The sequence below is a fragment of the Nerophis lumbriciformis genome, linkage group LG08 (genome assembly GCF_033978685.3).
Source record: "Nerophis lumbriciformis linkage group LG08, RoL_Nlum_v2.1, whole genome shotgun sequence".
Lineage (NCBI taxonomy): Eukaryota > Metazoa > Chordata > Actinopteri > Syngnathiformes > Syngnathidae > Nerophis > Nerophis lumbriciformis.
The window spans coordinates 37,442,369-37,456,664 of NC_084555.2; the positions used below are offsets into that span (position 1 = coordinate 37,442,369).

The following is a 14,296-nucleotide window of genomic DNA, read 5'->3' on the forward strand; positions in this document are numbered from 1 at the left end:
CTAGTACAACCCACACTCGTATCGAAAAAAATATATAAATATAAAAAGTTCTGCTTATAGTAAAAGTATAATTGTGCAACTTTGTCATTGAAGTGGCAGCTCTTTGGGAAAAACAACAAATGCAAAGAAGAGGCAGAACCATAATCGGGATAGCATAAGACCATAAAATGTGTTGGGCAGGACCGATCAGCTCTGACAAAAGAAATATAAAGTTAAGTTAAAGTACCGATGATTGTCACACACACACTAAGTGTGGTGAAATTTGTCCTCTGCATTTGACCCATCCCCTTGTTCACCCCCTGGGAGGTGAGGGGAGCAGTGGGCAGCAGCGGTGCCGCGCCCGAGAATCATTTTTGGTGATTTAACCCCCAATTCCAACCCTTGATGCTGAGTGCCAAGCAGGGAGGTAATGGGACCCATTTTTATAGTCTTTGGTATGACTCGGCCGGGGTTTGAACTCACAACCTACCGATCTCAGGGCAGACACTCTAACCACTAGGCCACTGAGTAGTATACTTTGTGTCTACAGCGCCCTGCAGGGAATTTTAACAGAGATAATGAAAAAGCACATGCTGAAATTTAGTCAGGAACAACCAAGAGATACAGTAGATGAAGAAGGGAGGAGGTGCAGAGAGAGAGAGAGATAATGTGTGGAGGACAAAAAAACTAATGAATGAAGCTTTGCTCTCTCTTTTTTTTACCTGTTGAGTCCTCCTGCAGGCCGACATCAAATGATAGCTTATCAGTCTGTGACCTTGACGTCTTCAAGCATGCCAGGTACTGAGGTCAACACAAACACACACACACACACACACACACACACACACACACACACACACACACACACACCAAATTAATTGTGCTGCTGTGACCTCACCACATGCACTTGTCAAATGCTGAAACTGCCCAATGACGACTACGCTGGAACACAGCGGAGTCATTACCACACAAGATGGAGATCATTTTATCTCTTTCTTATATGTTTTATATCTATTATAGACCAGGGTTGCCATTGCAAAATTTTATGTGGAGACCAAATCCGGTCTCATTAATAACAGTAGTCCTTATATAGCAGTGCTTGTATAAAGTTGTAATTTCCAGCTCCTGCTGACTGTGCCTTCAGCCCCGACTTTGGTCTTCAAGTAACCAAGTAGGAGTGGCTGGAATATTTTTAATTTAGGGCTGTCGAAAATAACAAGTTACAGTTTGTAGATTAATCACAAAAAGTATTGCAATAATCATGTCTATATGCAGATAAATCACACAATTGACTTTGACCGTACATACTCTTTTACCTTAACTGTGGATGTTCACCTAATAGCAGTGATGGGCAGTAACAAGCTACATGTAGCTAAGCTACATAACTTTACTACATTTTCAGTAGATTGATGGTAGCATAGCTACTTTTTGAACGAGGAGCTTTTCCTGTAGCTTAGCTACTTTTAGAGCCATGTAGCGAGGTATATCAAAGCTACAAAGAGAGACAATGGACTGCGAGTCCAAGCCCAAAAAAATAAGGAGAAAGTACAAAGACCGGGACAAATGAGAACATCCATACATACGGGAAAAATCCCTTATGATTGTTTGGTGTTCGTATGATGAGTCACAATTGGCTAAGGTTAGGGTGATACATTACGGACTGGCCAATCGGAGGCAAGATAATGTGGGTCATTGAAACCAGGGAGCAAAATCATAACAGTCACGCACTTATGTCACATGACGATGAGGGAGTCGGAGACAGGGGGTCGCTTCAAGCTGACGACTCAAGAAAAAAAAACATACTTAAAAATAGCAGAAAGATTCTCTCCCGCAGATTAGATTTGTTCTTTAGTAATAAAGATGACGTACACAAAACACACAATAATGTGTGTCATTGGCCATATTTAGACAAATGTATGTGTTTAGGGAAAACAATGCCCAAAACCTTAGATTTTAGTTGTGTATTCTGTAAACCAAAAACATAACTACTCTCTTAATATAAAACGTGGAACACAAATTTAGGAACACACATTAAGTTGAGTTGAGTTCATGAAAGGTTTCACTGCACATAACTATTACCAACTGTTCCCAAACAACACACAAGTCATTGTTTTTTTGTCAAGATATAGAGAGATGCTGTGTTTTTAGTGTCGGTAAAGAAAATAAATAACACTAAATAAATACATACAGTGGGGTTTGGGGACTCTAGAGGTAGTTGTAGAGTGTCCCCAGCTAAATGACAGATAGTTAATAGTATTGGACCCTTATTGGGTCCATTTGTACACTCTCGGTTACATTAACATTGATATTATACATGTAGGTCCATAGATATAAATGCTGTTAAATTTAGCTTTGATGTAGCAAGCTGCTTTTGCCGTGTAGCTTGTAGTGTAGCTTGCTACAATTCTGCAGCGATAGCTTCCCCTGTAGCTTAGCTGCATTTAATCAAGAGTAACTTGTAGCCTCGCTTACTACATTTTCCAAGGAGCTTGCCCATCACTGCCTGAAAAGTAGCGTAGGTTGTTATACGGTTGCAGAACATTGCATGTGTCAGTGCAAAGATGAGAGAGGAGACTGGATCTGTTGTGCTTGCTGGCAAATGTAACTTTGAAATACACCCTGACTGGACTTTAGATAAAACTGTTAAGTTTTAAAACAAATAAATGACGTACATTCAAGTGAAACATTTAGAGACATTCTGACAATAAAAATTGCATTTACATCAAAATATCGGTCACTTTTTTTAAGATAATTTAAAATATGAAAATAATAAGCTGTGGTTAACCATGATTATTTCAAATTTCATTCTATTTTTAAAATCATTTGAGAGCACTAATTAAATTACATTTTCTAAAGAATTCTATCAAACAGCAAGTGTGAAAATAGCTTAAAAATATTAGCAAAAATGAATGAAAATCATGTTGCCATACAACACTATTTAAAACATACCCTGGCATTTGAAAATATAGAACATTTCCTTTTTTTTTTTATCTTTCAGTTGTCTTTATGTCCATCTATGCTCCCACACTGTCGATTTGATTGATCATGTGTGATTATGTAATATAAGACACGTAGGGCTGCAGCACGTTAAGCTGCGCATGTCACCAGGAGTGGTGAGGCGGTAACAACCGTTTTTGCTGGTGTGTGTTATTGTGAGGGCGTGACTTTTTATCGGCTGCAGGATGTATTAAGCCCATGTTTCCTGAGCCGGCAGAAATCTGTGTTCTTCTAGTAGTAACAGACAGAATGTATTTTACATGAAAGTTATAAATACTGTATGAGAATGGTAGGATGCCCAGGAAAGATGTATAGAAATGTGGTAAAAACTATAAAATATATTAGTTTTAATGATTTCCTGGTCATAAATATCGTAGTAATAGTAGAGGTGGGAGTAGTAATGGTAAGTAATAATTAACAATTTTTTTTAGAAATCACCTAATAAAACAAGAAATAACTTGACTTAAATGGGAACTCCACTTTTTTGGAATTTTGACTATCGTTCACAATCATTATGAAAGACAATGACTGATGGATTTTTTTTTAATGCATTCTAACTTGTAAATAAACGTGAATAAAAGTCTGCTTACAGCGGAGCCATAGGAGCTCCTCTATATCACCGATAAAATCCAACAAAAAACCATCCAAAAAGTGCCAACAATACTCCATCTACTTTTCATGACTTGAATAATTACCAAGTATTAGTGATTTTGTTATTATATTGTAAGTGCCTAACATAGACGTATAATTTATAGTGGCGCTGTGATCACTTCCGTATGTCACCATGTTTACATCAGGAGTGGTCTGCTGCTTCCTTGTTTCCTTGCTCCCTGTAAGTTTATTGGAGATCATAAATCATGTATCTTACATGGGCAGAAGACGTCTGAGTAGGTATTCCGACAAGTTGGTACACTTTGACAGCCATTTAGAAACCGAAACGGGCGAGGACTACACAAATGCAAATATATGAACATCTTAGCAGTCTGCATCCTAATGACAGCAGACCTTGTATAGTAAGTAATGTTTTATTATGTTTGTTGGCTCTCAAAGTCTGCAGTGAGTAACAATCAGTGATGAAGAAAGAAAAAAAATCAAACGTAGTGATTCGTTTATTAAAATTAATGAACCGCGTTTGCTTAAAATGACCATAATACGCAAATATTAAATGGTATTATGAATGTGCCTGTAACTACATTACAAATATACTTACACCGTGTATATAAAACCCTAATGGAGGTGTTTGGATGTTTTTTTAAGGGCTTTATAGGTGAAATTGTCCATTGCAAGCAAACTTTTAATCGCATTTACTTAATATTTAGAATGCATTAAAAAAAAAAACATCCATCCTCATGTCTCTCATAATGATTGAATGAATAACGATAGGCAAAATTCCAAAAAAAAAGTGCAGTTCCCCTTTGAGTATTGTTGTTCAATAAACCAACATAAAATATTTAATTTCGCATAATAATACCAAGAGAAGAAATTTGTCAAATTTGGAATAGACTCAATATTCCACAGCTAAAGTCAGTTTCCAGAAGCCTAAAAATGAACATCAATTGTAAAGTGTTCATAATAACTTACGTATGTCTTGGAAGAAAAAATACAACCTTATAGCTTTGTAAAATATACAAGTGTAGTTTTTCTATTACCATATATTGTCTATTTCAGGGGTGTCAAACTTTTTTACATCATGGCCACATCACAGTTATGGCTGCCCTCAGAAGGCCGCTTATTGTATAACAGTGATTGTACAAAACCCAAAACCAGTGAAGTTGGCACGTTGTGTAATTCGTAAATAAAAACAGAAAACAATGATTTGCAAATCCTTCTCAACCTATATTCAATTGAATACACTGCAAAGACAAGATACTTAACGTTCGAACTGGTAACCGGTGTCATTTTTTGCAAATATTAGCTAATTTGAAATGTGATGCCTGTGTTACAGGCCTCGCACTGAGTAGCCTGGTCCCAGTGTTCGATGTGGTGTGTCCTGTTTTATAGGAATAAAAACGAGACACAAAGTGCTTGATTGCGTTGTCATCTCAGGGTGTGACCTGACTTTTTTTTATTAAACATTTCTTGACTTCTTTACTCTCATTTGCATTTCTATTGTGCTTTTAATCACTTTCAAATAGTTTCGATAATGTTATTTCAATTCCCCATTTTTCATTCACATTGTTAAACAATGACATCCTTACTTTTGAAATTATAAAACAAATCCACAAAACCATGGAGGATTGATCGTTACATACCCCAACACTATATTTCTTGTGTAAAAACAACACGTAGCGGTACTGTTACTTTAATGAACATCTTCATTTTACATCTTTGTACTGTATCCTGACATTGCTTCTTATTAATATTGCTGCTTTCTTGAACGCTTTTTTGTCATTATAAATCAATTACACACATTGTTACCTGACTATACCTATAATACTTCTTAACAATCACAGTTTATCTTTAACAAGTCTCCACTGCCGCCGCCATTCCCGCCCAACCACGCGCTCGCACACAAAGGGAGACATCGCTTATTGAACATAACACATTTCATCACAAATACACACTTTTAACAACATACTTCGATATTTCTATTTTCAGAAACGCTTATAATTGCTTGGAGACAAATGTGTTAATATTATCACACTTTACCGACCTGTTTTATAGGAATAAAAACGAGACACAAAGTGCTTGATTGCGTTGTCATCTCAGGGTGTGACCTGACTGAGACACGGAAGTACTAACAAGCACCTCCCATTTTCCTCCTTTCCTATAGGAGTGCTCTCTCTGCTGGCGTGGCGGAATAACATGTCTTGTGGCATTCAGCTTGGAAACATACACTTAAACTGTGACTTTAGATATGAAAATACCTCGAACTAAATTAGGATACTCTATTTACACATTCATTTTACAAAACAATTGTGACTACTAATTGTAAGTGTCACACCTGCAACATGTTTCAAAAAATCTGGCTCATGTGGCAAAAAAGAAAGAGAAATTGGAGGAATGCTCATCAAACACTTATTTGGAACATTCCACAAGTGAACAGGCTAATTAGGAACAGGTGGGTGCTATGATTGGGTATAAAAGCAGCTTCCATGAAATGCTCAGTCATTCACAAACAAGGATGGGGCGAGGGTCACCACTTTGTCAACAAATATGTGAGCAAATTATCGAACAGTTTAAGAACAACATTTCTCAACCAGCTATTGCAAGGAATTTAGGGATTTCACCATCTACGGTCCGTAATATCATCAAAAGGTTCAGAGAATCTGGAGAAGTCATTTTCATGGATGCCCCTGCTTATTTCAGCAAGACAATGCCAAGCCACATTCCGCACGTGTTACAACAGCGTGGCTTCGTAGTAAAAGAGTGTGGGTACTAGACTGGCCTGCCTGTAGTCCAGACCTGTCTCTCATTGAAAATGTGTGGTGCATTATGAAGCGTAAAATACGACAAGGGAGACCCCGGACTGTTGAACAACTTAAGCTGTATGTCAAGCAAGAATGGGAAAGAATTCCACCTGAAAAGCTTCAAAAAGTGGTTCCCAAACGTTTACTGAGTGTTGTTAAAAGGAAAGGCCATGTAACACAGTGGTAAAAATGTCCCTGTGCCAACTTTTTGCAATGTGCTGATGCCATTAAATTCTAAGTTAATGATTATTTGCAAAAAAAAAAAAAGTAGTTTCTCTGTTCGCAGATTAAATATCTTGTCTTTGCAGTATACCCAATTGAATATAAGTTGAAAAGGATTTGCAAATCATTGTATTCTGTTTTTATTTATGATTTACACAACGTGCCAACTTCACTGTTTTTGGGTTTTGTATATGAATATTAATGCCTTATGATATTATTACACAGTATCCATGCCTGTGCATTTCATTACCGGTACTATATTTTCTCATTTCTACTAACAAATTAATGGATAACTTGCTTTGAAATCATAAGTGAAGGTGACGAGCAGGTATGTATTTGTAACAATAATAAATACTTACAATATTTCATTGTAATATCAGACAATATTAAAATTTAGAGGATATTCAATTACAGTATTTCTTTCAGTCAAGTTTGAAAGAACAAATACATTTAGCGAGAAAGATGAAATGCTTTATGAATGCACATTATTTCTAGGCTTTGGTGTGCCACATAAAATGATATGGCAGGCAAAATCTGAGGTCTACATAAAAAGTTGGTGGCCCAGTATTCAAAAAATGCTTGAAAAGCCACTGCTGTGATAGTTCTGCCTTGATTCTCCTTTAATTCAGTTTGACGGCGTGCAATTTCTTACCATGGAGCTGAAGGAGTGCCGCAGGAGGATGGCATGTCCGTACAGTAGAGTCTTGTGGCCGCCACTTTGCGCTGCCTGAAGACATAATTCACACATATACATAATTATGTAAATTAGATGTCAGCTTATCCTAACGACAAGAGTTTCTCTCCAAAGGCTCAGCGAAGACTTTCTCATGCTGGGCGCACATATCTTTAGGTGAGATTTTGCCTTCCCTCTAAGATATGTGCAAGGATACAGGTGTCATCTTTCCAGCAATCCAGCAAGAGGAATGTGAGAAGGATGCTAGACGACTGTCAATCACGTTAACGTTAACAGGGAAATGTCTCGACCGATTGTGGCGTTAGGATGCAGTAAGGAATAATCCACAAGTGGACATGAGAAGTGTTGCTGTTTTTTGTTTAGCAGACAACTTCTATGTTACTTACCTTCCTAATGAGCCTCTAGGAAGCATTAAGGTAAGACAAGATAGTGTTTTCATTATTCTAAGTATTGTCATCTTGTTTAGTACAAAATGACCAACATGCATATTGCTGTCAATATACTGTAGGTAAGTACATATGTTAGAGAGTAATTTAGAAAATACTTAATGGTATTAGATAATATACAATTTAAACAGTAGCGTAGTAAGCCTAAGAATTCATTAAAAACAACACAGAGTTTTTTTTGAACAAGTATATTTAATATTTTGTAACATTACACAGTTTGAACAGTAACACTGAATATATGAAATTCAAATTCTATGATTAGGTGATTATTTGGCGTACCACTGGAAGAAGTCCTGTGTACCACAGTTTGACAATCACTGGGTGAGACCATAAAACAAGGCTATGAAACTCCTGATGTGAACTGTGTTACGGTGACTATGTTCTTACTTTATACGGTTACTGAGGTTAGAAGTCACCGATGACAGACGACAAGGTCTGACTCAAAATATCTGCTTTAGTTCGTCACAAATATATTTGATGAGGCCCTGAAAGGTTCTTTTAAATTCGACTCATTCAAGCATATCTAAATATTTGGTATCTGGTTTGTTTAAAAACAGAAAAAGTATGTGCCTAAACTGTTTTCACAAAGTCAGAAGCATAGACTTGTCCAAATTATGTAACAAATAGGAATGTGGACATGAGACCATCCTACAGCTAATAGATCACCCATCCATCCATCCATCCATCTTCTTCCGCTTATCCGAGGTCGGGTCGCGGGGGCAGCAGCCTAAGCAGGGAAGCCCAGACTTCCCTCTCCCCAGCCACTTCGTCCAGCTCTTCCTGTGGGACCCCGAGGCGTTCCCAGGCCAGCCGGGAGACATAGTCTTCCCAACGTGTCCTGGGTCTTCCCCGCGGCCTCCTACCGGTCGGACGTGCCCTAAACACCTCCCTAGGGAGGCGTTCGGGTGGCATCCTGACCAGATGCCCGAACCACCTCATCTGGCTCCTCTCGATGTGGAGGAGCAGCGGCTTTACTTTGAGCTCCTCCCGGATGGCAGAGCTTCTCACCCTATCTCTAAGGGAGAGCCCCGCCACCCGGCGGAGGAAACTCATTTCGGCCGCTTGTACCCTTGATCTTGTCCTTTCGGTCATAACCCAAAGCTCATGACCATAGGTGAGGATAGGAACGTAAATCGACCGGTAAATTGAGAGCTTTGCCTTCCGGCTCAGCTCCTTCTTCACCACAACGGATCGATACAGCGTCCGCATTACTGAAGACGCCGCACCGATCCGCCTGTCGATCTCACGATCCACTCTTCCCCCACTGGTGAACAAGACTCCGAGGTACTTGAACTCCTCCACTTGGGGCAAGATCTCCTCCCCAACCCGGAGATGGCACTCCACCCTTTTCCGGGCGAGAACCATGGACTCGGACTTGGAGGTGCTGATTCTCATCCCAGTCGCTTCACACTCAGCTGCGAACCGATCCAGTGAGAGCTGAAGATCCTGGCCAGATGAAGCCATCAGGACCACATCATCTGCAAAAAGCAGAGACCTAATCCTGCAGCCACCAAACCAGATCCCCTCAACGCCATGACTGCGCCTAGAAATTCTGTCCATAAAAGTTATGAACAGAATCGGTGACAAAGGGCAGCCTTGGCGGAGTCCAACCCTCACTGGAAACGTGTCCGACTTACTACCGGCAATGCGGACCAAGCTCTGGCACTGATCATACAGGGAGCGGACTGCCACAATCAGACAGTCCGATACCCCGTACTCTCTGAGCACTCCCCACAGGACTTCCCGAGGGACACGGTCGAATGCCTTCTCCAAGTCCACAAAACACATGTAGACTGGTTGGGCAAACTCCCATGCACCCTCAAGGACCCTGCCGAGAGTATAGAGCTGGTCCACAGTTCCACGACCAGGACGAAAACCACACTGTTCCTCCTGAATCCGAGGTTCGACTATCCGGCGTAGCCTCCTCTCCAGTACACCTGAATAGACCTTACCGGGAAGGCTGAGGAGTGTGATCCCACGATAGTTAGAACACACCCTCCAGTTCCCCTTCTTAAAGAGAGGAACCACCACCCCGGTCTGCCAATCCAGTGGTACCGCCCCCGATGTCCACGCGATGCTGCAGAGTCTTGTCAACCAAGACAGCCCCACAGCATCCAGAGCCTTAAGGAACTCCGGGCGGATCTCATCCAACCCCGGGGCCTTGCCACCGAGGAGCTTTTTAACTACCTCAGCAACCTCAGCCCCAGAAATAGGAGAGCCCACCACAGACTCCCCAGGCACTGCTTCCTCATAGGAAGACGTGTTGGTGGGATTGAGGAGGTCTTCGAAGTATTCCCTCCACCGATCCACAACATCCGCAGTCGAGGTCAGCAGAACACCATCCTCGCCATACACGGTGTTGATAGTGCACTGCTTTCCCTTCCTGAGGCGGCGGATGGTGGTTCAGAATTGCTTCGAAGCCGTCCGGAAGTCGTTTTCCATGGCCTCACCGAACTCCTCCCATGTCCGAGTTTTTGCCTCTGCGACCGCTGAAGCCGCACACCGCTTGGCCTGTCGATACTTGTCCGCTGCCTCAGGAGTCCTATGAGCCAAAAGAACCCGATAGGACTCCTTCTTCAGCTTGACGGCATCCCTCACCGCCGGTGTCCACCAACGGGTTCTAGGATTACCGCCACGACAAGCACCAACTACCTTGCGGCCACAGCTCCAATCAGCCGCCTCGACAATAGAGGCGCGGAACATGGTCCATTCGGACTCAATGTCCAGCACCTCCCTCGTGACATGTTCAAAGTTCTTCCGGAGGTGGGAATTGAAACTCTCTCTGACAGGAGACTCTGCCAGACGTTCCCAGCAAACCCTCACAATGCGTTTGGGCCTGCCAGGTCTGTCCGGCATCCTCCCCCACCATCGCAGCCAACTCACCACCAGGTGGTGATCGGTAGAAAGCTCCGCCCCTCTCTTCACCCGAGTGTCCAAAACATGAGGCCGCAAATCCGATGACACAACTACAAAGTCGATCATGGAACTGCGGCCTAGGGTGTCCTGGTGCCAAGTGCACATATGGACACCCTTATGTTTGAACATGGTGTTCGTTATGGACAATCTGTGACGGGCACAAAAGTCCAATAACATAACACCGCTCGGGTTCAGATCCGGGCAGCCATTCTTCCCAATCACGCCTCTCCAGGTTTCACTGTCGCTGCCAACATGAGCATTGAAGTCCCCCAGTAGAACGAGGGAATCACCCGGGGGAGCACTCTCAAGTACTCCCTCGAGTGAATCCAAAAAGGGTGGGTACTCTGAGCTGCGGTTTGGCGCGTAAGCGCAAACCACAGTCAGGACCCGTTCCCCCACCCGAAGGCGGAGGGAAGCTACCCTCTCGTCCACCGGGTTGAACTCCAACGTACAGGCTCTGAGCCGGGGGGAAACAAGAATTGCCCCAGCCCGTCGCCTCTCACTGCCGGCAACGCCAGAGTGGAAGAGAGTCCAGCCCCTCTCGAGAGAACTGGTTCCAGAGCCCTTGCTGTGCGTCGAAGTGAGTCCGACTATATCTAGCCGGAACTTCTCCACCTCGCGCACTAGCTCAGGCTCCTTCCCCCCCAGCGAGGTGACGTTCCACGTCCCAAGAGCTAGCTTCTGTAGCCGAGGATCGGACCGCCAAGTGCCCTGCCCTCGGCTGCCGCCCAGCTCACATCGCACCCGACCTCTATGACCCCTACTATGGGTGGTGAGCAAGGAACCCAGATTTCCCTTGCCCGGACGCGGGTCACCGGGGCCCCCCTCTGGAGCCAGGCCCGGAGGTGGGGCGCGATGGCGAGCGCCTGGTGGCCGGGCCTGTCCCCATGGGGTCCGGCCGGGCACAGCCCGAAGAGGCAACGTGGGTCCCCCCTCCAATGGGCTAATAGATCACCTCAATGCTTAAAGGGCTTTCTTATTAATGTTGTCCATATACTGTAGTGGAAATAAATCATAGAATTTCCATTTCCATTTTTATTTCATTCATTCAGTACATCCATAATCCATAATGTCCAATCCCTCTCACACCATGCACGACACTGTGGAGGCCCTGAGCAGCTCCTTCAGCATTACATTTCTACATCTACAGTGCAAGAAGGAGTGCTACCGCAGGTCATTTCTACCCACAGCCATAAGACTTTACAATGCACTTATGTGATTACTGTGATGGTTTTTTTTGTGGTGTGCAATACCGATGTTAGTGTTTTTGTTGTATTTTATCTTCTTGCTATACATATTAGTGAGCAATATGTAGTATTTATTGCTATTTTTTTGTTTTTCAATAGGTTTTACTTCTGTTACTGTATGTAAAAACCTGCAATGCAACTATGTAATTTCCCCATTGTGGGATGAATAAAAGTATATCCTATCCGATCCAAACAAAAAAAATCAACAAAACATTCAAATACAACTATATTATAAGTAACATTAAATATAAAAGTGTTTGTAGAAACTATTCCGTCATGAACCATCTGACTTATTCTGTTCTTTCTGTACATAAGTGGTGGTCCTTGGTTAACAACATTACGAGAAATGTTGTGGTTGTGGTTACGAACACGCACACGTAAATGAATTAAAAAGTACATTTTGGTCCATTAAGAGATCAGCTCAAGAATTAGCTACAGCGAGCGGCGGAAGGATACAGGTCTCTGTGCGCCACACCACTGGTGTTACAGGCCCTCAAATCGGACGGCTACAATGAGCTACACAGGTCACACAGTTCCACAGCTACACTGAGGACGAATCATATAACATTACTTATTAGTTGACTTTTTGCATTTTATTATGCCTCCCAATGCACCAAAGAAAAGGAAAGTCATCACTATAGCAACACCATCCATTCATCCATATTTTACTTTTACTTGTTCCTCTTGGGGTCGCAAGGGTGGCTGGAGTCTATCCTAGCTGCATTTGGGCGTAAGGTGGGGTATACCCTGGACAATATATCTCTTCAAAGATAAATATTATTAGTATTCATTGATGTTAATCTGTGAGGAATACAGGAGGCTATTGCCCCAGACTTCATACACGTTCATACACTGACACACAACATCCGAATTCCCATCATGCATTGCTTCAAAACTACGGCAAGTTGTACTATCCAAAATTTCCAGCCGGACAAACAATACTGGGGGCGTGCCTTAAAGGCACTGCCTTTAGCGTCCTCTCACCTGAAAAGGAGACTATCATGTATGTCTCCGTTATCCATTGGTTTATCTATAACCCATAACACGGTGGCCGAATGGATATAGTCACTCATGAACGGTCAGAGAAGCACAAGGCTGGTCACAGCCCAGTATTATGGGCCACCTTGCAAGCAACATTCCGTTCTCATTTGCGGATGTTTTCAACAAATCCGTGAAGGATATGTTCCCGGATTCAGAGATCGCTCGCCAGTACTCAAATGGCAGAACAAAAGCTACTCAAATAGTTTAAAGTAAGTGTTTTTTTTTTTTTAAGTAAGCAGCAAGTACAGTACAGTTAGTAGAACAACTATGTTTTCATTACTGTTTACTGTACTAAATATATATATATATATATATATATATATATATATATATATATATATATATATATATATATATATATATATATATATATATATATACATATATATATATATATATATATATATATATATATATATATATATATATATATATATATATATATAAGAAATACTTTAATTTCAGTGAATTCTAGCTATAAATATACTCCTCCCCCTTAACCCTTTGGGTTACTCCTTCAGTCATGTTGAGATTGTTGTTGTCGCTGACTTGTTACTGTAGAAATCAGTGACACACACACGGCTGTCCACTTCAGTGGTGTAGACTTTACTGAACCAACTGCATGCTCTGAACATACATACACAACTACGAATGCCCATGAGGGACATCCACTGCATCTCCCCTTCTCCAATGTACAACAAGGAATGAACAATCATTGCAATGTGTTTATCAATAAGCATCACCATTCATAATGAATCAACCTAACACCCTATAAAGGCATTATGTATGAGAATTGCATAACAAATTCCTTACCATCCTCATTTCTCCCTGAGAAAAACAACAAAAAACAACAGTGTTGCAAACTTACAATCAAATAGTAATTGCCTCTTTAGGCTTCAACATTACACAAGGTGCGTTTCGTTATGTCCTGTCCTTTCACGAGACAGTCTTTAAGCCACCCTGGTGGCTTTACCTGCCGTCTTGGAGCATCTCTTGTTTTCGGTGTCTGGGTTACCTGCTCTCTGATTGGTGTACGTGGTGTTGCTTCCCTCTCTTCCCCCTTTTGTGGGGTTGGTGGCTCTTGTGGAGCCGACTGTGGCTTGAGGTTGGATGGCGCTTGTGGCAGCAGCGGGCGGAGACGCCTTCGCATCAGGAACTCGCTTGGTGACAGCCCATGGTGCAATGGTGTGACTCTATATGCTAACATTGCCCTGTATGGGTCCTCCTCATTCTTAAGTAACTATTTCACCGTCTTGACAGCCCTCTCCGCCTCTCTGTTACTCTGGCTGAACTTAGGACTGCTCTGCTCTTGCTTTGCATTTAGATATACCCATATGACCTTTA

The 14,296-nt window shown here is 42.0% G+C and overlaps 1 protein-coding gene across 5 annotated transcripts in view; it reads right to left on the minus strand.

Annotated features, from left to right (window-relative positions):
* The window catches only part of LOC133611746 (ryanodine receptor 3-like), a 359,447-nt gene that overhangs the window by 238,901 nt on the left and 106,250 nt on the right, over positions 1–14,296 (minus strand). For 4 of the 5 annotated variants that reach the window (XM_061968834.2, XM_061968831.2, XM_061968832.2 and 1 more), the window contains exons 5-7: positions 7,689–7,703; positions 7,261–7,335; positions 702–780 (exon numbers count right to left, since the gene is read on the minus strand). In XM_061968834.2, coding sequence (XP_061824818.2) covers positions 702–780; positions 7,261–7,335; positions 7,689–7,703 — 169 coding nt within the window. The remainder of the gene's footprint in view (positions 1–701; positions 781–7,260; positions 7,336–7,688; positions 7,704–14,296) is intronic. The other variant, XM_061968833.2, reaches the window with a different exon arrangement.